The following is a 26,185-nucleotide window of genomic DNA, read 5'->3' as shown; positions in this document are numbered from 1 at the left end:
TTACATTTCTTTAAGTAATATTCTGTCTTTCTTTTTGATTTTCACAGTATAACGTAGATTTAGAAGTTCATCTTGAGATAAATGTCTTTTAATATCGTCTTTGTTGTCTGCAGTCAAAAGATAAGATTGTTTTTCTGTGAGGTTAGTTTGAGTAAACATTTAACAAACATCTCTTTGTTACTTTTGTCTTTGTGGTTTTAAGCAGAATGTCTTATAGTATGAACTAAACATATACAAGATACTGAGAGAATTTTAAATATATATGAATAAATTCCCTTTCAATTGAACAAGTATGTGTATTGCATAAGGCCAGATGAATTAATGCTACATAACTGACTCATGTCTTTGTCTTACACCTGATTATTTTACATGAAATGATTGTATCTGTATAAGTGCTTTTATATGTACATTTTATGCCACAATGATCAAATAATAAATACAATGATTATGGAACACTTTGGCCTTGAGATTTTATGTGTGGGTGTGAGTGCAGTCCCTTGTCACGTTAACTGCAGCTTCATCATACAAGTGCTGCTGGTGACATGATGTTAATCAGAAAAAAACATCTGACCAAGTCCGGAGAAATACACAAAGTATGGAAATGTAACAATGTGACAAGATGGAGAATGATCTAACTTTTATTCCGTGACTTCATGTGAAATCTAGATCTAGTAGATTTGTTTCTCACACAGTTGCTATTATCCAACCAGGTTATTACTGTGTTGTGTCTTCTCACTGTTTACTGTGGGATACAGTACATGTAGTCACTGTTTAAACTGAACTGAAAATAAAAAATAAGTGTTTGTGTTGGATTTTATTTCACTGACACAGCACACATCATTGCATTGACTGTATAGTGAACTCTGTCTGAGTGCACAGCAGCACTGTGACTGACAGTGTTGGGGAGTAACGAATTACATGTAACGAGGTTACGTAATTTAATTACAAAATTTACATAATTGTAATCCGTTACATTACTGTAAGAAAATGCGTAATTAAATTACAGTTGCTTTTGGAAATTTCCATGATTACAATTTTAGTAACATTTGAAAAATCGCTGCAAAAGCTCGGATTTATCAAATCGTTTTTTTCATATCAACCTTCTTTCAAAGTCGCAAGTTGGATCCTGATGCTGTCTTTGGTCATGTGCCATTCAGTCAGACTCAGCAACATGTCGGAGGCACGGAAGACTACGTTCCTGTGTTGGAAATACAAACAGACATCCCATCTCCCACATATTGATAGCGGCTCCCTGATGCTGCTGCTGCTGTGCTGCAGGTTCAAGTGGGGAAAAGCTTTTGTGAAACACAGTGCAATTCTTTGATTGTGAACTTACAATGATCAGCCACAACATGAAAAAGACCTGCCTAATACAGTGTAGGTCCTACTCATTCCACCAAAACAGCTCTGATCTGCTCATGCATGGACTCCAAAGGACCTCTGATGGTCTCCTCTGGTATCTGGCAACAGCAGATACTTTAAGTCTTTTAAGTTGTGAGGTGGGGCCTGTCCACAATGCTCTGCTACATTTTAGTATTTGTGATTATAAATGTAATGCTAAGAAGGGGAGCTGTGCATTTATTTTTTATTTCTTCAATCATGTGGATATAGTCAAGAAAAAACCTTCACCTTATAGATTTCAGATATGTGGTTGTGTCAGAATATCAATGACTGTGAAACATAATGGATGTAGCCATTTAGCCACTTTGGTTTGTGAACTCTTGTGTTTGCATTTAGACCTTCGCCATCTTGGAATTTTGGAGCCAGAAGTGACCATATTTGGATGAGAGGGTGGAGCTGACCATAATTCTAGCTGCTAGCTTGGTTTGCACATTGCACTTACAGCCTATGGTTAACTGTGGTAATCCAAATGCAAATGTTAAATTTTGCATGCAAAAAACAGACTTATCACAATAAAAATAAACATACTTAGCGGAAAAGACTCATCATCTGTATCCTTATATGGTTTTTAGTACAAAATAACACTACACCAGACTTTTAGGTGGCCAAAATGTTACAATTTACTTTCATGAACTGAAACACACTGAAATCACCACAACTACAGCTATAAACTGTAAATATGGGGTTATGTTATAGTTATATTAACTAACCAATGTTAATTATGCATTACTTTAATAGCCTTAATAAAGTAACAAGTCAGTTATATGAAAATTAAAACCTGTACAGTTGTCATGAACAGGACTGTTAGCTATTGAGACCAAATTTGTTTTTGTACTAGGCTGTTTATTTCTGCTGTAACATTGTAGCATTTTCAGGGGAGTTTGTGGGGATTGACTGATTTTTGGAGCCAGCATCTAGTGGTCATTCAAGGAACTGCAGTTTTGGCACTCTTAACTCTTAACATATTTGTGTTGTTCTTTTCACCACAATCCTGATGTACTGGATCTCCCTATTAATGCAGACATGTTCGATTCATTGTCACATTAAAATGAGAATGCATAACATCTAAATCAACATTGTGATTTTATTTAGAATACATAGAATAGAATCATGTAGCCCTTGATGAATGAAACGTTGATCGTAATGATCAAAGCTTCATACCTTGTAAAAATGTCTCTTCAATACAGCACAGAGAGCAGTGTTGTTTCTCCACATTACAGCTTTAAAAAAGTTTTATGGATTTAAAAAAAAAGAAGAAAGATTGTTATTTCCTTTGTATTACCAGATATTAATATTAATGTGTATTGAGCATAAAGAGATTCCACTGTGTCTTGTTAGTGGTGTGTTTATGTTGTATATTGTGGTTGCTTATTTTCCACTGATAATACATCTAACACAAAGATAAAGAGCCTTTATGTTCTTTATATATCTCTCACAATATGAAACTTCTAAAAAAGCAAACAGCGTTGGTAGTGAACATGTGACCATGTTTCCTATACAGTGTCACTTCAGGTTGGCCAATCAAAAGCAGTCTTGTCTATGAGCAGTGGAGAAAAGTAAATGATCTTTTCACTTCACACGGCAAGTTGAACACGATGACATCTCCAGTGTTTGTTCTCTATCTCACATGTCTATTTGTGGGGAAAATGTGTGAGTTGTGTTTTTTGTGATTCTAACTTTGATCTATTAGAGTGGTCGTTTTTCAAATATTTACTGATTACACTGAATTATATCACATTCTATTAACTATACATTTGCTTTGTTTCTTATTTCATTTCAGCTCAGACAACTTCTCTGAAATCGTCCTCATCTGTTCATCGTGACAGTGGTTTTATATCAGCTAATGTTGGTGAAGACAAGACTTTGCAATGTTTATATAAAGATGATGTTCCTGCTAAGTATTACTGGTATAAGCAAACTCTGGGACAAAAAATGAAGCTCATTTCTACCTTCTTCATGTATGATGTAAGCAGCACATTTCATGATGAATTCAAGAATAATCCACGCTTCACAGTGCATACTGAAAAGGGTAAAAATCAATTAAAGATCACAGATTTGCAGATTTCAGACTCAGCTACTTACTACTGTATTAGCTGCTATTTAAACATCTTAGAAGTTTTGGAGGGCACTACTCTCTATGTAAAGGGCTCAGGTTTGAACATCCAAGCTTTGGTCCATCAGTCGGCATCTGAGAGCATCCAGCCAGGAGGCTCTGTGACTCTGAACTGTACAGTACACACTGGGACCTACTACTGTGCTGTCGCCTACTGTGGACAGATAGTGTTTGGAAACGGGACCAAGCTGAATGTTGACAGTAAGTAACTTTCTACCAGACATTATTTCATCTGATAAAGGAATGAATAAGTGAACTAATTGAACTTACCTTCAAAATAGAGATAAATCAGAGAGTTGTGTAATATCTCATTATATGTGACTCTCTACAGATGAGGTAGACTCTTTTGTCTTGGTGTATTTCTTGAGTGGAGCTTTGGTGTTCACCACCATCCTCAGTGTTTTACTGGCTTTCTCAATGTACAAGATGAAGAGAAACAGCTTTCAATCTGCAGGTAAATGTTTATATCTGTTATAACTGTTATATATAAATTTATATTCATTGAATATGGATATTGAATAAAATTACTTTCTCTGTTTTCACAAACAGAGTCTCCAGCAACATTTTCCACTTCGCATGTGACAAATGGCGAGGTAAAACTTTTTTTTTCATGGTTGAACCAATATTTAAACACAGTTTTTGCATAACTGGTTGTTATTGGGGAATTTTCTTTGACATTTTTAGATTCTTGTCCATACTATTATCAACTTTTTCATATTTTGTTAGCAGGGTCACCAAGACACAGACAACATGCATTATGCTGCTTTAAGTGTGAAGCTGCCCAACAGATCAAGAAGAGTGAAGAACAACTCCAACAATGAATGTGTGTACTCCAGTGTAAAGTAGTACAATTATATGTTACATTTCTGATTTTTAATTATCATTTTTCTTCCTTATTGATTTTCACAGTATGAAGTAGATATAGAAGTTCATCTTGAGATATATATATATATTTATATCTTTCTTGTGGTCTGCAGTCATAAGATAAGACCTTTTTTCTGTCAGATTAGTTTACGTGCACATTTAACAAACATCTATCTATTTATTGACTTTGCTACTTTCATTTTCATTGTTTTAACTAGAATTTCTTATAGTATGAAAAAACATATCTTTACCATACTGAGGTCATTTTAAATGAATTTCAATGAATTTCCTTTTGATCGAACAAATATGTATTGTTGATTGATGCTACACAACTGACTCACTGCTTTGTACATTTAATGTTTTTATCTATTATGCTTTTATTTGTACATTTTATGCAGCAATGATCAAATAATAAACAATATAGGTTGATTATGGAACACATTGAACTTGATGTATTGTGCGTGAGTTCAGTCCCATGTAGCATTAACTGTATCTTCATCATAACAGTGCTGCTCGTGTTATTATGTTAATCAGAAAAGGCATGTGACCAAGTTAGGAGAAATATATAAAGTATGGAAATGTAACAATGTGACAAGATGGAGGATGATCCCACTTTCATTCAGTGACTTCATGTGAAAACCAAATGTAATTGATTTGTAACTCAGTTGCTATTATCCGAGCAGGTTATCATTGTGTTGTGTCTTCCCATTGTGTACTGTGTTCTACTGTACATCCAACATGTACAGTACCCATTGTTGAAACAGTTAGTACTGAAAATAAAGGCAAGTGTTGTATTGTATTTCCCATAAATGTGGTCAATTTTGACTCAATGAATCCAACTAACTTTTCTCTCATCATCATAGAGAGTCAGGGACATGAAAACTCACACAAAACAACATATATCAGGTTATTATTGGTGCCTTATGTGCATGACACTGACACACTACACATCACTGCATTGACTGTACTATGAGCTGCATACTGAGTGCACAGCAGCACTGTGACTGAACACATCCAGTTACACACTGATGGAGGACTGAAGCTGTTGCTGCTGTTGTTTTGCTTTCACTATGCAGCAAAAGTTGAGTAGGTTAAAGAGGGGAAAGGCTTTTGTGAAACACAGTGGTTACACTTTTTTGCACTTTTTTGATTATGAACTTACACTGATCAGCCATAGCATTAAAAACACTTGCCTAATATTGTGTAAGTCTCCCTCGTGCCACCATAAACAGCTCGGATCTGTTGATGCATGGACTCCAAAAAACTTCTGAAGTTGTCCTCTGGTATCATGCAACATCAGATCCTCTAAGTAAGATCTTTGAAGTTGTGAGGTGGGTCCTACATGGATCAGACTTGTCTTTCCAGCACATCCCACGGATGCACAATCAGATTGACATCTGTTAAATTTTAAGGTCAAGGCAACACTTTGAACCTGTTTCATGTTCCTCAAAATATTCCTGAACATTTTTTGGAGTGTAGCAGGGTACATTATCCTGCTCAAAAATGCCAACTGCTATCAGGGAATACTGTTGCCAGTGGTGTGTGTCAAAGTAACATCCACAGCAGAACATTGCTCAGCATCACATTACCTACACTGACTTGCCTTCATAGTGCATCCTGATGCCATCTATTCCTCAGGTAAACAATGTACACACACCTGGCCGTCATCAACATAATGTAAAATAAAATGTGATTCAGACCAGGCCTCCTTTTTCCATTGCTCCATGGTTCAGTTCTGATGCACACATGCTGATTGTAGTTGCTTTCAGCAGTGGACAGGGGTCAGCATAGAGTGTCTGTGTCTATGCAGCTGTGATGCACTGTGTGTTCTGACACCTGTATATCACAGCCAGCATGAATTTCTTCAGCAATTTGTGTGACAGTAGCTCTTCTGAGGGATTGGACCATATGGGCTCACTTTTGTTCCCCATGTGTATCAGTGAGCATTGGGTGCCTATGACCCTGTTGTCATGTTCATCAGTTGTCTTCATTTGACCACTTTTGGTAGGAACTGACCAATGCATACTAACAGGACCCCACAAGACCTGCCACTTTGGAGATACTCTGACCCAGTTATCTAACCATCATAATTTGGCCCTTGTCAAAATCAGTCAGATTTTTACCCTTTCTCATTTTCCTGCTTCAAACACATCAAATTCAAGAACTGACTATTCACTGCCTAATATATCCCACTGCTTTACAGATCTCATTTTAGAGAGATAATCAATGTTATCCACTTCACCTGTCAGTGGTTTTAATGTTTTGGTGAAATCAGTATGTCGAAAGAAAAACAAACCTGTGGTTTTAACAGGATATAACAGTGTATGCAATCTCAGAAGACTTGCCCAACAACACTCAAAACAGCAGGTCCCTGTCAAGCCACACTGATCATATAAACTCTATAAGATGAAGAATTTGCAATTACAAAGGAAAATAAATGTCTAACCCTAACTGATATGTACCATGCTGTGTTCAGTGTACTTCAACAGGTATTTAAAGAATATTCAAGCCTGTCCACTGTTATCCTACATTTTAGCACTGTAAATTTAATATTTAGTGATAATAAATGTAATGCTAAGTAGGGAAGCTGTTTTTTGTTTTCTGTCAATGAACAAACTTCACCTAATAGATCGCAGTTAACATGTGGTCATGTTTCGTAAGTAGGACACGTGGTATGTCTTCACGTTGGCCAATCCAATGCAGCCTCATCTCTGAAGAGTGAAGAAAAGATCTGTGCTGCTTTCATTTCACACAGCAAGTTGAACATGATGACGTCTGCAGTGTTTGTTCTCTATCTCACATGTCAGTTTTGGGGCAATATGGGTGAGTTGTTTTTTGTGATTCTAACTTTTATCTGTTAGAGTGTTTCCTTTTAAAATATTTATTGATTACACTGAATTCTGTCTCTTTCAATTAACTATACAATTGCTTTGTCTCTTATTTCATTTCAGCTCAGCTGACTGATCTGAAATCCTCCTCATCTGTTCATCAAGACAGTGGTTTTATATCAGCTAATGTTGGTGACAGCGTAACTTTAAAATGTTCTGATAAAGGTCATGTTAGTGCAAGGCTTTACTGGTATAAGCAAACTCTGGGACAGAAACCAAGGCTCATCTCCACTTTCTATGAGTTTGACAAAAATTACACTTTTTATGATGAATTTCAGAACAATCCACGCTTCACACTGGACACTGGAAACAGTAAAAATCACGTGACAATCACAGATTTGCACATTTCAGACTCAGCTACTTACTCCTGTGTTAGTTCTTATTTAAATATTGTACATTTTTTGGAGGTCACGACTCTCAATGTAAAGACTTCAGGTTTAAACATCCAGGCTTTGGTGCATCAGTCGGCATCTGAGAGCATCCAGCCAGGAGGCTCTGTGACTCTGAACTGTACAGTACACACTGGGACCTGTGATGATGGAGAACACAGTGTTTACTGGTTCAAAAACTTTGAAGAATCTCATCCAGGACTCATTTACACACATGGAGACAGGAAAAATCAGTGTGAGAGGAACACCAACACACAAACACACACCTGTGTCTACAACTTGCCGATGAAGAGTCTGAATCTTTCTCATACTGGGACCTACTACTGTGCTGTTGCCTCATGTGGACAGATACTGTTTGGAAACGGGACCAAGCTGGATGTTGGTGGTGGTAAGTAACATTATCGGCAAGTAATCCTAGTTATAATCTAATCATAACTAACATTAAAATGAAAAAATGCTGAAACTCTTTCTCTGGTGTCTGACTCTATGCAGATGAAGTAGACTCTCTTGTCTTGGTGTATATCTTGAGTGGAGCTTTGGTGTTCACCAACCTCAGTGTTTTACTGGCTTTCTCAATGTACAAGATGAACAAGAGCAACAGTGGCCAAATTACAGGTAATTGTTTATATCTGACATCATGTAATCACTGAACATGGCTTTTGAGTAAAATTACTTGTTTGTGTTTCACAACCAGAGTCTCAAGTAAGAAGTTCAGCTCCGTACACAAACGCAAAGGTGAATACATTTTTTAACATCCAGCACATTAATATGTTGATTTTAGAATTTGTTTTAGAATAATATTATAATGTAATTTTTTAACATCCAGTGCAACATTTAACTGTTTTTGGACATTGTGTCAATATCATTCATAATGTATTGATATATACTTTGTTACCAGGGCTACAAAGATGCAGACAAGCTGTATTATGCTGCTGTAAGTAAGAACCTGACCAACAGACAGAAGGACCGAATCTGGAGTGAATGTGTGTACTACAGCGTAAAGAAGTAGAACTCTTTGGAGGTGTAACATGGATTTATTATGAAATAAATTTGTTTCTTGCTATGCTTTGGTCATTTTAGGAGTTTTTCTGTCTGTGTGATCTGAAACAGAATATCTATATAATTTAGTTGTTGCAAATAAGCTGCGTATCTCAATTCAATTTTAGTACATATAATGATTTTTGTGTTACCAGTAAATGGTTTGATCTGTACTGCAGAATGTCCTTCTTGTTTTTTAGTATCAAGATTATATTGTATGTTTTATATGATTGATTTTATTAGTTTGACATGTATATGTTTTTCTATTATGTGTACATTTTATGTGAATCAAATAAACATTTACATTTTGAAGATGTTGAGCATGAGATGATATGTTTGCATGTATTAAATCCACACAGAACTAATGTTCTAGGGCTACAAAGTAAAGTGGCACAGCAAGGTTTCTTCTACTGATCTGAAGCTCTGTTAGTTGTCAGTGTTCGGGTAAAACTAATCTTGCCAAGAGTGTGCGTGAGTACCTGCCTCCCTGTGCTACAACATATATATATAACATATATCATGCATAAATGTAGGAGTGAAATGTTCTCATCAAATTTCACAATCATTTTATTATCTTACAAGAGAAAAGGGAAACTGCAGATGAGAACTACTATATCATAAATGTGGCTAAATTTGGGTGGAAGAGGCAGAGTAGCTTCGTGAAGGAGGAGGGCAGAAGTAGCTTGGTGACATATAATAATAATAATTATAAAGAGAAGAAGAGAAACAGTGCAACAGCATTTGAATGAGCCAGATGTCAGAACTGCCAGCCACAAAACAACAGAAATCTTCGTCATCTCGCCCTGCAGCCATTTACCTCTCTGGCTGTGTGTTCCTGTAGTTGTCATCTGGTTAAAAATTACCCTGAAATGCTGAATTGCAGTGAAACCACAGCTGTTATACCGCAACTCTGCTCAACAGCGGATAGGTTCAATTTCACCAGAGCGACTCTACTATGGACACACACACACCTACGCACACACACGCAAAGATCAGACAGCAAAAAAAGACAGTTACAACCTAAATCTAAGTAACAACTTAACAGTTACACACATATTTACTTTTACTCTACTTTTTGTTCCTCTTCCTAAGTTTTCCTCCCTTGTTGTGATGAATATGTATTTAACCATAATGAGACAATTTTAATATATCTGAATACATACTTTAGATCTGATTATTTTACATGTAACTGTTTTTAACTAAATAAGTGATTCTATACATACATTTTGTGCCAATATTGATCAAATAATAAAGAAACTATGAATTGATTATGATATACTCTGACCTAGAGATATAATGTCTGTGAGTGAGTTCAGTCCCTCATAGCATGAACTGCGGCTTCATCATACAAGCTCTGCTGGTGTTATTATGTTAATCCCAAAAAGCATGTGACCAAGTCAGGAGAAATATAGAAAGTATAAAAAAGGACAAAAACACAGATTGGAAGATGATCCCACTCAGTGACTTAAAGTAAAAACCCAATCCAGGAGATTATTACCTCACCAGGTTATCATTGTGTTGTTTCTTCCTATTGTGTACTGTGTCCTACTGTAGACCCAACATGTGGCCACTGTTTGATTAGTTACTGCTGACATAAGTATTGTCTGTTCTCACAAAATGAGCTCATACAGACTTTGTGCCAGGTGTGTGCAGATTTGGATGTAAATATGACTGAGTAACCAGTGACTTGATTGATTAGTTAAATGACAATTACGATATATTTAAACCTGATATATTGTAGTCATTAACACTCACCAGCATTGTTATAAAAATTAAAGGACGTGAGGATCCATGCCAAACAACATCAGTAACATATACAGTGGGGCAAAAAAGTATTTAGTCAGCCACCAATTGTGCAAGTTCTCCCACTTAAAAAGATGAGGCCTGTAATTTTCATCATAGGTATACCTCAACTATGAGAGACAAAATGAGAAAAATAAAAAATCCAGAAAATCACACTGTCTGATATTTAAAGGATTTATTTGCAAATTATGGTGGAAAATAAGTATTTGGTCAATAACAAAAGTTCATCTCAATACTTTGTTATATACCCTTTGTTGGCAATGACAGAGGTCAAACGTTTTCTGTAAGTCTTCACAAGGTTTTCACACACTGTTGCTGGTATTTTGGCCCATTCCTCCATGCAGATCTCCTCTAGAGCAGTGATGTTTTGGGGCTGTCGCTGGGCAACACGGACTTTCAACTCCCTCCAAAGATTTTCTATGGGGTTGAGATCTGGAGACTGGCTAGGCCACCCCAGGACCTTGAAATGCTTCGAAGCCACTCCTTCGTTGCCTGGGCGGTGTGTTTGGGATCATCGTCGTGCTGAAAGACCCAGCCACGTTTCATCTTCAATGCCCTTGCTGATGGAAGGAGGTTTTCACTCAAAATCTCACGATACATGGCCCCATTCATTCTTTCCTTTACACGGATCAGTCGTTCTGGTCCCTTTGCAGAAAAACAGCCCCAAAGCATGATGTTTCCACCCCCATGCTTGTTCTTTGGATGCAACTCAGCATTCTTTCTCCTCCAAACACAAGAAGTTGAGTTTTTACCAAAAAGTTCTATTTTGGTTTCATCTGACCATATGACATTCTCCCAATCCTCTTCTGGATCATCCAAATGCTCTCTAGCAAACTTCTGACAGGCCTGGACATGTACTGGCTTAAGCGAGGGGACACGTCTGGCACTGCAGGATTTGAGTCCCTGGTGGCGTAGTGTGTTACTGATGGTAGCCTTTGTTACTTTGGTCCCAGCTCTCTGCAGGTCATTCACTAGGTCCCCCGTGTGGTTCTGGGATTTTTGCTCACCATTCTTGTGATCATTTTGACCCCACGGGGTGAGATCTTGCGTGGAGCCCCAGATCGAGGGAGATTATCAGTGGTCTTGTATGTGTTCCATTTTCTAATAATTGCTCCCACAGTTGATTTCTTCACACCAAGCTGCTTACCTATTGCAGATTCAGGCTGAGGCCAAGGAATTTACCAATTAATTCATTAAAAATCCTACAATGTGATTTCCTGGATTCATTCCACCCATTCTGTCTCTCATAGTTGAAGTGTACCTATGATGAAAATTACAGGCCTCTCTCATCTTTGTAAGTGGGAGAACTTGCACAATTGGTGGCTGACTAAATACTTTTTTGCCCCACTGTAGGTGCTTTATGTGCATTACTCTGACTCACCACACATCACTGCATTGACTGTATAATGAACTGCATCAGAGTGCACAGCAGCACTGTGACTGAACACATCCAGTTACACACTGATGGAGGACTGAAGCTGCTGCTGCTGTTGTGTTGTGTTGTAGGTTTAAGAGTGAAAAACCTTTCTGGGAAATACAATGGTCATGAATTCTTAATTGTCTTTGGCACTTTTTTTACTATAAATGTATGTAGAGGAGAAAAACAGTTTGTGGTTTTCAGCAGGATATAAGCACGTTCACACTTTCAGAAGAGTATCCATTTAACCAAAACATCTTAAACACTCAAACAGCAGATCCTTGTCAAGCCAAATTTGTCTGATTATTTTGACACAGAAAGATGAAAAGCTGCAGTAACAAAGGAAAAAACCTGTCTCACTTTCTGTCCATATTCTGCTGACTGAACCAACTTTATTTTATTTCTACTGCCAGACCACTAAAATGGAGGTAAATGGAATTCAGAAACAATGTTCTGCTTATTCAGGACAATACACAGTTAGATCATAATCTGTACCATCACGTGTTTCTGGTGTACTTCATCGGGTGATTTAGCAAATGTTCAAGCTTGTACTTTGTGTTCTGCTGCATGTCTGTACTACAGTGTCTGTACTAGATATTTAATTACTATTCAATTTCATTTTAATGCCAAGATGGTGAGCTGTTAGGTTTGTTTTTACATATATATATCCTCATGTGAATACAGTCAAGAAACAAACTTCACGTTATAGATGGCAGTTAACATGTGGCCGTGTTTCCTTAGTAGAATATGTTGGCCAATCAAATGCAGTCTTGTCTCTGAAGAGTGAGGCAAAGATCAGTGCTCTTTTCATTTCACACAGCAAGTTGAACATGATGACATCTCCAGTGTTTGCTCTTTATCTCACATGTCTGTTCGTGGGCAAATGGGGTGAGTTGTGTTTTTATGACTCCAAATTGTATCTTAAAGAGTGATTGTAATATTGTACTGATTACAATGAATTGTATTCCAACAAAACTTTTGATTTATTTCTCATTTCGCTTCAGCTCAGACAACTGCTCTAAAACTCAACTCACCTGTTCATCAAGACAGTGGTTTTATATCAGCTAATGTTGGTGGCAGTGTAACTTTACAATGTTACTGTGAAGATGATGATACAACAAGGCTTTACTGGTATAAGCAAACTGTCGGACAGAGACCGAGGCTCATCTCCACTGTCTACACATTTGACAAGAAGGGCATTTTTTATAATGAATTCGAGAACAATCCACGCTTCACACTGGACACTGAAAATGGTAAAAATCACTTGACAATGACAGATTTGCAGATTTCAGACTCGGCTACCTACTACTGTGCATGTGGTAATTCAATGATGTTAAAATTTGTGAAGGGAACTCCTCTCAATATAAAGGGTTCAGGTTCTAACATCCAAGCTTTGGTGCATCAGTCAGCATCTGAGAGCATCCAGCCAGGAGGCTCTGTGACTCTGAACTGTACAGTACACACTGGGACCTGTGATGATGGAGAACACAGTGTTTACTGGTTCAAAAACTCTGAAGAATCTCATCCAGGACTCATTTACACACATGGAGGCAGGAATGATCAGTGTGAGAGGAACACCAACACACAAACACACACCTGTGTCTACAACTTGCCGATGAAGAGTCTGAATCTTTCTCATGCTGGGACCTACTACTGTGCTGTCGCCTCATGTGGACACATACTGTTTGGAGACGGGACCAAGCTGGATGTTGAGCGTAAGTAACTTTCTAGCAGACAATATCTCATCTGATAAAGATATGATTACTATCTAATTGAAACTTAACATCAAAATAGAGATAAATCAGAGAGTTGTGTAATATCTCATTATATGTGACTCTCTACAGATGAGGTAGACTCTCTTGTCTTGGTGTATTTCTTGAGTGGAGCTTTGGCGTTCACCACCATCCTCAGTGTTTTACTGACTTTCTCAATGTACAAGATGAAGAGAAACAGCTTTCAATCTACAGGTAACAGTTTATATCTGAGAGTTTATGTTAACTGAACATGGCTTTGGAATAAAATTACTTTTTCTGTTTTCACAACCAGAGTCTCAAGCAACACTTTCTGCTCCCTCCACAACAAATGGCGAGGTAAAACTTATTTTAAACATCGGAGTTAATACCTAAACCCAATTTTTGTATTATCAGTTTTAGTTCACAATTAGTTTTATATTTGTTAAGATCCATACTATTATCAACTTTTACATATGTTGTTAGCAGGGTCACCAAGGCACAGACAACCTGCATTATGCTGCTTTAAGTGTGAAGCTGCCCAACAGATCAAGAAGAGTGAAGAACAACTCCAACAATGAATGTGTGTACTCCAGTGTAAAGTAGTACAATTATATGTTACATTTCTGCTTTTTAAGTAAGATTATTTTTTTCAAAGTATAATGTATTTTCAGCGGTTGATTTTGAGATAAATATGTTTTCATATCTTCCTTGTGGTGTGTAGTCAAAATATAAGATATATGTTTTAGGTGTACAAGAAAACAACAACATGTATTTAACATACTGAGACAATTTTAATACTTGAAAATATACTGAAAAAATGTCCTTTAGCTAGTGTATGTTTAAACTGATCAATTAATGCTACACAACTGACTCATGGCTTTGTATTCCAACTGATTATTTCACATGTAATGGTTTAACAATATAAGTACTTTCATATACATTTTATGCAACCATGATCAAATAATAAATAATATAAGTTGATTATGGAAAACTTTGTCCTTGTGATATTGTCTATGGGTGTGAATTCATTCCCATGTAGCATTAATTGCCGCTTCATCATGATCGGCGTGAACAGCAGCACTGTGACTGAACACATCCAGTTACACACTGATGGAGGACTGAAGCTGCTGCTGCCAGTGTTTTGCTTTCACAGTGATGTCAAATGAGGTTTAAGAGGGGAAAGGCTTTTGGGAAGTACAGTGGTTATACATTTTTACAACAGCTAAATTAATACATTTTATTTCATTTTTTTCCATCTGGGGGAGGGGCGAGGAGGGGCAGCTCAGCCAAAGAGGGCAAATGGGCACAAGTATGGGCAACAATAGCCCATACTTGTGCACGTCCTTGGTGTCAAAGTGAAATCCACATGAATGGTATCAGAATCGCTCAGACCATCACACTGCCTCCACCTGCTTGCCTTCTTCCCATAGTGCATCCTGCTGCCATCTCTTCTTCAGGTAAATGTTGCACTCAATCCCACCATCAAAATGATGTTCAAGAAAATATGATTTATCAAACCAGGCCTCCTTCTTCCATTGCTCCATGGTTCAGTTCTGATGCACACATGCTGATTGTAGTTGCTTTCAGCAGTGGACAGATGTCAGCATAGTAACACTGACTGTGTGTCTTTGCAGCCCTGTACACAGCAAGCTGTTATGCACTGTGTGTTCTGACACCTGTCTATCACAGTCAGTATTAACTTCTTCAGCAATCTGTGTGACAGTAGGATTGGACCAGATGGGCTAACCTTTGCTTCCCATGTATATCAGTGAGCACTGGGTGCCAATGATCCTGTTGTCAGTTCACCAGTTCTCCTTTCTTGGACTGCTTTTAGTAGGAACTGACCCCTGCATGCAGAGAAGACCCCACAATACCTGCCATTTTGGAGATACCTTGACTCATAAGTTGTTCACTTAACCTGTCAGTGGTTTTAATGTTTTGGTGAAATCAGTGTATGTCAAAAGAAAAACATCTTGTAGTTTCAACAGGATATAGATGTGTTTGCAATCTCAGAAGAGTAGTCCAAACCCATTCAACACTCAAAACAGCAGGTCCTTATCAAGCGAATTATTATTTTGACTTTGAAAGATGAAAAGCTGCAGTTACAAAGGAAAAAACCTGTCTAAATTTATGTCCACATTCTGCTGATTGAACTGACTTTATTTGACTTCTGCTGCCAGTCCACTAAAATGGAGATACATGTAAATTATGATTCTCAAAGCATCAAACAAACACATTAGAAAAATAGAGACATCTCTGTTCAGAAACAGTGCTGAACACACTTAGATCATTTAAAAGAAAGCATGTGGCTATTTGTATGTGGGTTTTATAACAACGATATACTCTAAAAATCTTCTTCATTGAGTTACAATCACATCAAGCTACTGAGTGCTGTGTTTCTAGTGTACAGAAGGTATTTAACAAATATTCAAATCTGTCCACTGTGTTCTCCTACATGTTTGTACTGGATATTACATTTTAAGTGATTTTACATTTAATGCTGACATTGGTAACTGTTACACATTTGTGTCATCATATGAATATAGTCAAGAAGCGCACTTGACATTTTAGGTCACATGTGGTAATGTTTCTTAAGTAGGACATGCGGTATGACTTCAGATTGGCCAATGGAATGCATTCTTGTCTCAGAAGAGTGAAGAAAAGATCAGTGCTCTTTGCATTTCAGTCAGCAAGTTGAACATGATGACATCTACAATGTTTGCTCTCTATCTCACATGTCTGTTTTTGGGTGAAACAGGTGAGGTTTTTTTCCTTTTACTTAAACTTCTGTCTTCATGGTCACTTCTCATACAAATTATTGTAATATCTTGAATGTACTAATTACAAATCATATCACTAACTTACTAATGATACATTTGCTTCATTTCTCATTTCAGCTCAGACTGCTCTGAAACTCACATCTACTGTTCCTCAAGACAGTGATTTTATATCAGCTAATGTTGGCGACAGTGTAACGTTGCAATGTTCCGATAAAGGTGATGTAGCGGCAAGGCTTTACTGGTATAAGCAAACTCTGGGACAGAAACCAAGGCTCATCTCCACATTCTATACATTTGACATGAATGGCACTTTCTATGATGAATTCAAGAATAATCCACGCTTCACACTGGACACCGAACAGGGTACAAATCACTTGATGATCACAGATTTACACATTTCAGACTCAGCTACATATTACTGCATTTGTTGCTTTTTATACACGTTTGAATTTTCAAAGAACATCATTGTCAGTGTAAAGAGTTCAGGTTTGAACATCCAAGCTTTGGTGCATCAGTCGGCATCTGAGAGCATCCAGCCAGGAGGCTCTGTGACTCTGAACTGTACAGTACACACTGGGACCTGTGATGATGGAGAACACAGTGTTTACTGGTTCAAAAACTCTGAAGAATCTAATCCAGGACTCATTTACACACATGGAGGCAGGAATGATCAGTGTGAGAGGAACACCAACACACAAACACACACCTGTGTCTACAACTTGCCGATGAAGAGTCTGAATCTTTCTCATGCTGGGACCTACTACTGTGCTGTCGCCTCATGTGGACACATACTGTTTGGAAACGGGACCAAGCTGGATGTTGGCAGTAAGTAACTTTCTAGCATAAATTGTTTCATCTGATAAAGACATGATTACTCGCTAATTTAACTTAACATCAAAATAGAGATAAATCAGAGAGTTGTGTAATATCTCATTATATGTGACTCTCTACAGATGAGGTAGACTCTCCTGTCTTGTTCTATTTTGTGAGTGGAGCTTTGGCTTTCACCACCATCCTCAGTGTTTTACTGGCTTTCTCAATGTACAAGATGAAGATAAACAGCTTGCAATCTACAGGTAACTGTTTATATCTGCTTGCATTCATTACCCTTGCATTCAATTGAACATGGCATTGGAATAAAAAAAAATGTGTTTCACAACCAGGATCTCAAGCAAGAAATTCAGCTCCCTTCACAGTCAATGCAAAGGTAAAAAATTAAATGTATTAATTACTTGTTTAATTTCTGCTGATGTAATTTTTTAACATCCAGTGCAACATTTAACTGTTTTTGGACAGTGTTTTTGTGTCAATATCATTCATAATGTACTGATATATACTTTGTTACCAGGGTTACAAAGATGGAGACAAGCTGTATTATGCTGCTGTAAGTGTGAACCTGACCAACAGACGAAGACAGAAGGACCAAACCTGGAGTGAATGTGTGTACTACAGCGTAAAGCAGTAGAACTGTTTCTTTTGTGTAGTGTCTCTTTGGAGGTGTAACATAGATTTACTTTTAGGTTTGAAAAAAAAGTTTTAATAGCTTCTTTCATTTCTTGCTGTACTTTTGTATTTTTTTAGGATACTATTTTTTGTGTGTGTGATCTGAAGCAGAATATCTGTACCATAACATTTTATAACATTTTTTAACATTCAAATAAACTGTTTATCTCAAGCTATTTTTATTAATACTCTGTGAATATAATGGTTTTTGTGTCTTTACCAGTAAATGGCTTGATCTATAGTGCAGAATATATTTGTGTTTTTTTAGGATCAAGATTGTATTAGACTTTTTTCTTTTATCTGCATTGATTTTATTCATTTGGCATGTATGTGTTTTTGTATTGTGTGAACATTTTTTTGTAAATAATCAAATAAACATTTAAATTGTGAAGACTGTGAGCATGAGATGATATGTTTGCGTGTATTAAATCCAGATACAGAGTCAGTTGTTCTAGGACTACAAAGTAAAGTGGAACAAGAAGGTTTCTTCTAATGATTTGAAGCTCTGTTAGTTGTCAGTGTAACTGTTTGGGTTAAATTAATATTGGAAAGAGTGTGTGTGCGCACCTGCCTCCCAGTGGTGTAACTCATGCATATGTGTGTGTCATATCACAGCAGAAACAAAAAAATATGATAAGAGTTAAGATACAATTGTCCTGATGCTAATTGTCTTGCACACAGTAATATGTGATGTTAGAATTACATATCACATACTACATACATACAGACTGTCACCCGTACACACACAATACCTATACCACATAAACACACTGCTATCAACCAACATATTTCACACTGCCAATCTTTAACCATCATAAAGTGCACATATGTTCAGTAAAAACTGAACTTAAAAGCACTATCAAAACAAATTAATAATAAACAAACTGTCAGTCTCACATTTTGTTCCATAGTTCATCTTGATCATAAATCAGTTGTTGTTGCATTTCTGCCTCCAGCAGTGTAAAGTCACAGCAGGTAGCACAGCATGAAGGACAGTAGCATGAAGTCAGTGAGTGATCATTTTTTTTTACAAATACTTATAAATATAGATATATTTTTGTAATGTTGAACAGAATCATATCTTAAGTTCACGTTAGATAATGAGTCATATCCGCCACAGTCTTTTTACGGCTCCAGCTACGGGTGTTTCAGTGTTTCCTGTGGTTGTAATGTAGGCGCTTTTGACCTTCATCACTGTCTTTGAATTCATTTCCACAAAACTAACTGCAAAACGTCTTACACTACAAGCACAGCATGTTTGTCACTACTAGGGGGAGACACATGTCTTTGTCTTTCCTGACCATTTCTGGGTTGAAACAAGTCTAAACACATTTTTATTGTTATCAGTGAAATCCTGATGCACTAGATCTCCTCACTATGCAGACTGCATAATGTCTGAATCAACATTATGATCTTATTTAGAATAATCACGCAGCCCTTGATGATCAAAGCTTCATACCTTGTATGTATATTGTAGAAAAACATCTCTTCAAAACAACACAGAGTGCAATGTTGTTTCTCCACATTACAGCTTTAAAGAAATTATCAATTCTAGATTAAAAATGGTTTCCTGTTCATTACCAAATGTTAATATGTATACTGAACATGAAGAGATTCCACTGTGTCTTGTTACTGGTGTATTTATGTTGGATATTGTGGTTGTTTATTTTTCAGTGATATTAAATCTAATGCAAAGATATGAAGCATGTTCTTCATGTTCAGTATGTTCTTCATACTGTAAATCTCTCCCCACTGTTAATCTTCTTAAAAAAACAAAGGACCAAAAAAAAAAACAGCGATGGTAATGAGCATGTTTCCTATACAGTGTCACTTCAGGTTGGCCAATCAAAAGCAGTCTTGTCTATGAGCAGTGGAGAACAGTAAATGATCTTTTCACTTCACACGGCAAGTTGAACACGATGACATCTCCAGTGTTTGTTCTCTATCTCACATGTCTGTTCATGGGGAGAATGGGTGAGTCGCTTTTGAAATATTGACTGATTACACTGAATTATATCACATTCAAATAATTAACTTGGTCTCTTATTTCACTTCAGCTCAGCTGACTGATCTGAAATCGTCCTCATCTGTTCATCGTGACAGTGGTTTTATATCAGCTAATGTTGGTGAAGAGATAACTTTGCAATGTTTATATCAAGGTAATGTTGCTGCAAGACTTTACTGGTATAAGCAAACTCTGGGACAGAAAATGAAGCTCATTTCTACTTTCTATAAATATGAATTAAAAAGCACTATGCATGATGAATTCAAGAACAATTCACGCTTCACACTGGATACTACAAATGGTCAAAATCACTTGAAGATCACAGATTTGAACATTTCAGACTCAGCTACTTACTACTGTTTTAGTTGCTCTTTAAGTGTGTTCCACGTTTTGGTGGGCACTACTCTCAATGTAAAGCGTTCAGCTTCGGTACATCAGTCAGCATCTGAGAGCATCCAGCCAGGAGGCTCTGTGACTCTGAACTGTACAGTACACACTGGGACCTGTGATGATGGAGAACACAGTGTTTACTGGTTCAAATACTCTGAAGACTCTCATCCAGGACTCATTTACACACATGGAGGCAGGAATGATCAGTGTGAGAGGAACACCAACACACATACACACACCTGTGTCTACAACTTGCCGATGAAGAGTCTGAATCTTTCTCATGCTGGGACCTACTACTGTGCTGTCGCCTCATGTGGACAGATACTGTTTGGAGACGGGACCAAGCTGGACGTTGGTGGTAAGTAATATTTTAGGAGATGTTGTCTCATCAGATATAGTATTACTCTCTCATCAAGCTTTGGATAAAACTGAAAACATGCTGAAAGTTAATTTTCTGGTATCTGACTCTCTACAGATGAGGTAGACTCTCTTGTCTTGGTGTATTTCTTGAGTGGAGCTTTGGCGTTCACCACCATCCTCAGTGTTTTACTGGCTTTCTCAATGTACAAGATGAAGAGAAACAGCTGCCAGTCAGGTACAGACAATTGATACCACTTGTTTATGACAGCTTGTATTCATGGAATTTTGTCTTTTGAATAAAAGATTATTCTCTGTTTCATGATCAGAGCCTCAACATGGATTTGCAGCTCCATCCACAGCAGATGCAGAGGTGAATGCAGGTTTAATTTACTGTTGCATTGCCTTTTAAACACATTTGCATAGCACAATAATTTTTTGTGTTGTGGACATTGTTTGAATCACACTGTAAATTAATTTTCTATATTTTGTTTGCAGGGTCACCAAGACACAGACAACCTTCACTATGCTGCTTTCAATGCCAGTGTGGCCAACAGATCAAGAAAATCAAGGAACAACACCAACAGTGAATGTGTGTACTCTAGTGTAAAGATGTAGAACTTGTGAGTAAGATGACACTTTATTAGAATATATTTCATCATGTACTTTAGTCTTACATATAGGTCTTGAGATCAATATGTGCCTCATGATCTGCATTCAAAAGTTGTGAACTCTGTGATTTTTAGTAATTGGAACAATCAGGACCATCCGCTCTCTTTGTTGCTTGTCATTGTGCTTTAATATACATGACGTAGGGCTGAACGATTTATCGTTTTCTGATCGAAATTGCGATTTCAGACAGCGCGATCATGTGATCGCCAAAGCTGCGGTTTTTGCAGCGCTCCTGACTGACCCAGGATCTGTTGTGTCAACTATTTTACACATACATGCCGTCTCCCTACCATCCTGCCAAGCTCACCAATCAGAAGCGGCATGCTACTCGTGGACAGGTCACGCTAACCAATCAGTATTAACCGGCTCCTTAATTATAATTATTCAGAAATAGCTTTAGCTGGACCTGAAGCGGAGTTAGGGGATTTAATCCCCAAGAAAACCAGCACGTCGGTCATTTGGGAGTGTTTCGGGTTTGAGGCTGCAGACGTGCACCTGAAACAGGTACTGTGCAAAACCTGTCGCGCTAAAGTTGCAACATCCAGCGGAAATACAACCAATTTGTACCGGCATTTCAAAAATCAACACAAGCATTTGCATGACGAAAAAGTCCGGTGAAAATGATACTCAGGCCCACTGTAGCAAACAGACTACAATTACAGCATGTTCTGCCAGTGTAACTCCGTATGATAAGAGCAGCGGAGACACAGAGAGATTTAAAAACCTCCTCCGCACGCTGGACAGAAGATATATGATTCCCTCCCGCACCTACTTCAACCAGGTTGCCATCCCACAGCTGTACGCAGAGTGTAAATGCTGAGTGATGTAAAGATGTCAGGGAAGCGAGTATTATTGTTGATTTAAGTATTTTTGGGATTTTATTTGTTCTGCACTTCACCCTGACGTGTGGTGTCAGCCTTTGTTTAAAAAAAGATATTTGAGTTTTATTTTATTACCATTACTTGTCAAATTCACTTAAAAAGATAGTCCAGGTTTCTTAATATACAGTAGGGTTGAATAAAGTAAAGAGTTGTTGAATTTAGTTTTTCTTATTACTTATTTAACATTGTTTAGTTTTTTTGGAATTGTGTTGTATTCTATTTAGCTTTTTTTTTTTTTAATTAATACAATTAAGGATTTTTTGCCATACTTTTTTTAAGTACTATTCTAGTTCTTCATTTGTAATAACTGCCATTGGTCTTTAGTTTTTATCCTTGCATTGGAGTAATAGCATTTAATGTTTTAATGTTACTGTACATTGTGAATATTGCACTGAAGCTTGATTTGAAGGAAATCGTGAATCAAATCGAAATCGCAATATCTGCCAGAAAAATCGCAATTAGATCTTTTCCTAAAATCGTTCAGCCCTAACATGACGTATCTGCTGATACTGTTTTCTTTTAATATAACTTTATTTTTGTGATCATAAAACTATATTTAGATCGGTTAAATCTGAAGCTATTGTATGAGGATCATGATGGAAAAAAGTGATCTTGAATGTTTTAACCTGATTATGTGTGTTGTGCATTTCCATGAATAATTTGTCAGTAATGGTGAAATAAATGTAATTATGGAATACTTTGACCTTGAGACAATGTTCATGTTTGGAACATTAGATCATTCATATCATTAAACATTTTTACAATAATTTGTAACCATTTTGGGAAGCCCTCATACATGATGTTGACCTGCAGATTCCTGGGGATATATAGTGCCAGATTAGAAAATGCTCTTATGCGTCATACACGGTCAAACAACATAAATAGTTGTTCAACGTGGAAGACTTGTTTACATTGGCTGAAGCAATCTTGTGATTAATAGCAATTGAGCTCCAGCAACCCCCAATGTAAAGTTAGTGTCAACTGCAACTGGGTTATGTTTTTAAAAGGAGCTCAGTGCATCATGGGAGTCCCCCGGCAGTCTAAGCCTATAGCAGCATAAACCAGCAGCTGGTCCAGGACATGCCTGGCCAGCCTTAACTTTATGTTTTATCAAAAAGGAAAGTTTTAAGCCTACTCTTAAATGTAGATGGTTCCACAGAAGAGGAGCCTGATAATTGAAGGCTCTGCCACTCATTCTAGTTTTAGAGATACAAGGAACCACAAGTAATCCTGGGAGCGCAGTGTTCTAGTAGGTACATATAAGGTACCATGAGCTCTTTCAGATATGATGGAGCCTGACCATTAGGAGAAGGACTTTAAATTATATTCTGGATTTTACAGGAAGCCAATGCAGTGAAGCCAAGATGGGAGTAATATGATCTCTCTTCAAAGTTTTTGTCAGTATGTGTGCAAGCTGCATTCTGGACCAGCTGGAGAGTCTTTTGAGACTTGTTAGGGCAGACTGAAAATAATGAATTAAAATAATCCAGTCTAGAAGTAATAAATGCATGGACTAGTTTTTCAGCATAATTTTGAAACAGGATGTGTCTCATTTTTGCAATGTTATAGATGAAATCATGCAGTCCTTGAAATGTGTTTTATATGGAAATTGAAGAACAAATCCTTGTCAAATATAACTCCTAGGTTCCTTACAGTGGTGCTGGAGGCCATCCAGAGTAGTTAAATGATTAGACAATATTTTTCTAAGGTGTTTGGGGCCAAGTACAATAACTTCAGTTTTTTCAGAGTTTAATAGCAGAAAGTTGCAGGTCATCCAGGCCTTTATGTCCTTAAGGCATGTTTGTAGTTTAGTTAGCTGGTTGCTTTCATCTGGCTTTATTGATTGATATAACTGAGTATTGTCCACATTACAATGAAAATGTATTGTCAAGTTAAATGATAAGCTGTAGAATATTATACCCGTCATTACACACACTGAGGGTTAATGACTGAAAATATGTTTATTATGTTTATTATTCATAAAATGATCTGCCAACATTTCGTTATCGTAATTGTTTTACTCCCTAATATCGGTTTTCGCATCCGCCCCAAAACTCCAGTATCGGTAGGGCTTTGCTGTGGACTTCTACAGTAACCACTAGGGGTGGAACGGTTCATTAAAAAAATCCATCCCGTTTGGTACACCTGTCACGGTTCGGGGCATGCATGTATTGTTCAGTTTGTTCGGTTCATGAAACGTGCAACATAAGCCTTGCCACAGTAACCCAGTGATGTTTGGCATGATGCGGAGGTGTTACATTATTATACGTGGGACCTATGGAGGATGGAGGCTTTGGCTCTGTGCCAAGCTTTCCAACAGAGCACCGGTAGCTACTGACCTGAAAGAGCTTCACCATCTCCAGATGCAGATTGATTAAAGCAAAGCAGCCAAACTACACAATAACACAAATGGTAGGATACACAAACATGTGTGGACCTAAAATATCTCTACAAAGTAAATCTCTATATACTTTTATTATTAGCATGACGGTTGATGCGTTACGAATAAATGATCCCATTTCATGTTGACGTGTGACCTTGATCTCCTAAGAAGAATATCATCATTATTATTATTATTATTATTATTATTATTATTTCACGTGCCACAAGCGGATTTGAGCAGCATCAATAAAACAGTTTCCTTCTGTGTTTTTCTCTTTTATCCTGCAATGTGCTAATTGAAAAATAGGCTATATAATGTAGCCTGGGATAAGTTAAACATTTTATTTTAGAGTTGGCTTGTTGTATTATAGTATTGTGAGGCAAATTGGTCCGTTTGATCAGGAGACGTGCAGCGGCTGTAAATAAATCAATGCGTATATTAAAAATATGGAGAAAAACAAAGTAGCACAGGACATTTCTAGTAACTTCATCTAACTAATGCATGTATTATGGACCATGCATGCACGATGGTCTTCATGTGACAGCTCTTTATATTGTTATAATATTTTCCTTTGTCAGTTAGGGCTGGTCAGGTGGGAATCTCTCCTGATGATGTGTTCCTCCGGGGGGATCCCGGACCCCCGTCTGTGTTCACACTGTCAGTGTGTGTAAAATAATGTTAATTCTTCTGAGGCACTAATTTATAAGTTATATGGTTAGTATTAAACTACTAAGGATTTGTTTTATTAATCTGTATTGCACTCTTGTCTTGATGATGTCATCCAGAAAAGAACAACATAAACCCAATCCAACCGAAAACCGTGATCACAAGGCCGTGATATGAACCGAAATGTGGATTTTGTGAACCGTTCCACAACTAGTAACCACAAGCATGATACAAAACCTACTCAAATCAATTTATGGTTGTTATGCACAACACCAAGGCAAATTATTTTATATGCAAACCTACTACCCAGATAGCAAAATTCTTTTGGCCCATATCTGGCCCACACCAGACATGTTCATCCGGCCCACATACAGCATGGAATGATGGCACTTGGGCGGTCCGCTCATGTTTGCCAACAGTGGGCCATAACCAAGCCATCACAATGCCAGATGTCAACCAAAAACACACCAAATAAACCAGTTCAGCCAAGACTGGCCCAAATATGTTTCAACAAAGGTGGGCCAAGTATGTTTCCTTATATGTGGGCCTCTTTAGGCTCACATCCGGATTAGTCATTGCCATACTTGCCATATTTCGGCCAAAGATGGGCCATATTCGTTTTGTGATATTTGGCCCAAATGTATGGGCCAGTTTAGGTTCACGTCTGTTTTGTCCGGGCCAGAAGAATGCCTACAGTGCCGGATCATTGCCTCAAGTGGCCCACATTCGCATGCTATCTGGGTAGGCAATGAACATGTTTCCTATTCACAGGTCACAAGTCATAAAAAATAAAATTACTTTTTCTTGTTAAATACTGACTACAACTGGCAAATAGTACTGTAGTTAGAAAAGTATCATGCCAGCCTGTTAATGTGCTCAACATGATGAGTACTTTCAGTTTG

General features: G+C 37.4%; 4 protein-coding genes across 4 annotated transcripts; all 4 read left to right on the top strand.

Annotated features, from left to right (window-relative positions):
• Nucleotides 1-7,146: 7,146 nt before the first annotated feature.
• On the top strand, nt 7,147-8,664 carry LOC128383363 (uncharacterized). Its single transcript, XM_053342990.1, has 5 exons — nt 7,147-7,201; nt 7,330-8,040; nt 8,148-8,270; nt 8,350-8,390; nt 8,554-8,664. The coding sequence occupies exons 1-5, from the start codon at nt 7,147-7,149 to the stop codon at nt 8,662-8,664; spliced, it is 1,041 nt and encodes a 346-aa protein (XP_053198965.1).
• Nucleotides 8,665-12,743: 4,079 nt separating this feature from the next.
• Nucleotides 12,744-14,249, top strand: LOC128383777 (uncharacterized). Its single transcript, XM_053343364.1, has 5 exons — nt 12,744-12,801; nt 12,918-13,628; nt 13,758-13,880; nt 13,960-14,003; nt 14,133-14,249. Exons 1-5 carry the CDS (start codon nt 12,744-12,746, stop codon nt 14,247-14,249), a joined length of 1,053 nt encoding a protein of 350 aa, XP_053199339.1.
• A 2,097-nt stretch (nt 14,250-16,346) lies between these two features.
• LOC128383855 (uncharacterized) lies at nt 16,347-17,891 on the top strand. Its single transcript, XM_053343443.1, has 5 exons — nt 16,347-16,404; nt 16,544-17,251; nt 17,380-17,502; nt 17,590-17,633; nt 17,775-17,891. The coding sequence occupies exons 1-5, from the start codon at nt 16,347-16,349 to the stop codon at nt 17,889-17,891; spliced, it is 1,050 nt and encodes a 349-aa protein (XP_053199418.1).
• Nucleotides 17,892-19,848: 1,957 nt separating this feature from the next.
• On the top strand, nt 19,849-21,299 carry LOC128383423 (uncharacterized). The gene is made up of 5 exons (XM_053343048.1): nt 19,849-19,903; nt 19,987-20,682; nt 20,800-20,919; nt 21,011-21,054; nt 21,180-21,299. The coding sequence occupies exons 1-5, from the start codon at nt 19,849-19,851 to the stop codon at nt 21,297-21,299; spliced, it is 1,035 nt and encodes a 344-aa protein (XP_053199023.1).
• The last annotated feature ends 4,886 nt before the right edge of the window (nt 21,300-26,185 follow it).

This window comes from Scomber japonicus, chromosome 22 (assembly GCF_027409825.1).
Source record: "Scomber japonicus isolate fScoJap1 chromosome 22, fScoJap1.pri, whole genome shotgun sequence".
Classification (NCBI taxonomy): Eukaryota; Metazoa; Chordata; class Actinopteri; order Scombriformes; family Scombridae; genus Scomber; species Scomber japonicus.
The sequence above is the reverse complement of the archived record's forward strand: the minus strand, read 5'-3'. Positions and strand labels throughout refer to the sequence as shown.

Excerpts from the sequence above, each read along its gene's own strand:
- LOC128383363 (XM_053342990.1), top strand. The coding sequence starts at position 7,147 with ATGACGTCTGCAGTGTTTGTTCTCTATCTCACATGTCAGTTTTGGGGC. Across the intron at positions 7,202-7,329 it reads TCAGTTTTGGGGCAATATGG|CTCAGCTGACTGATCTGAAA; the intron begins GTGAGTTGTTTT and ends ATTTCATTTCAG. Across the intron at positions 8,271-8,349 it reads CAACAGTGGCCAAATTACAG|AGTCTCAAGTAAGAAGTTCA; the intron begins GTAATTGTTTAT and ends TTTCACAACCAG.
- LOC128383777 (XM_053343364.1), top strand. The coding sequence starts at position 12,744 with ATGATGACATCTCCAGTGTTTGCTCTTTATCTCACATGTCTGTTCGTG. Across the intron at positions 12,802-12,917 it reads TCTGTTCGTGGGCAAATGGG|CTCAGACAACTGCTCTAAAA; the intron begins GTGAGTTGTGTT and ends ATTTCGCTTCAG. Across the intron at positions 13,881-13,959 it reads AAACAGCTTTCAATCTACAG|AGTCTCAAGCAACACTTTCT; the intron begins GTAACAGTTTAT and ends TTTCACAACCAG.
- LOC128383855 (XM_053343443.1), top strand. The coding sequence starts at position 16,347 with ATGATGACATCTACAATGTTTGCTCTCTATCTCACATGTCTGTTTTTG. Across the intron at positions 17,252-17,379 it reads GACCAAGCTGGATGTTGGCA|ATGAGGTAGACTCTCCTGTC; the intron begins GTAAGTAACTTT and ends GACTCTCTACAG. Across the intron at positions 17,503-17,589 it reads AAACAGCTTGCAATCTACAG|GATCTCAAGCAAGAAATTCA; the intron begins GTAACTGTTTAT and ends TTTCACAACCAG.
- LOC128383423 (XM_053343048.1), top strand. The coding sequence starts at position 19,849 with ATGACATCTCCAGTGTTTGTTCTCTATCTCACATGTCTGTTCATGGGG. Across the intron at positions 19,904-19,986 it reads TCTGTTCATGGGGAGAATGG|CTCAGCTGACTGATCTGAAA; the intron begins GTGAGTCGCTTT and ends ATTTCACTTCAG. Across the intron at positions 21,055-21,179 it reads CATCCACAGCAGATGCAGAG|GGTCACCAAGACACAGACAA; the intron begins GTGAATGCAGGT and ends TTTTGTTTGCAG.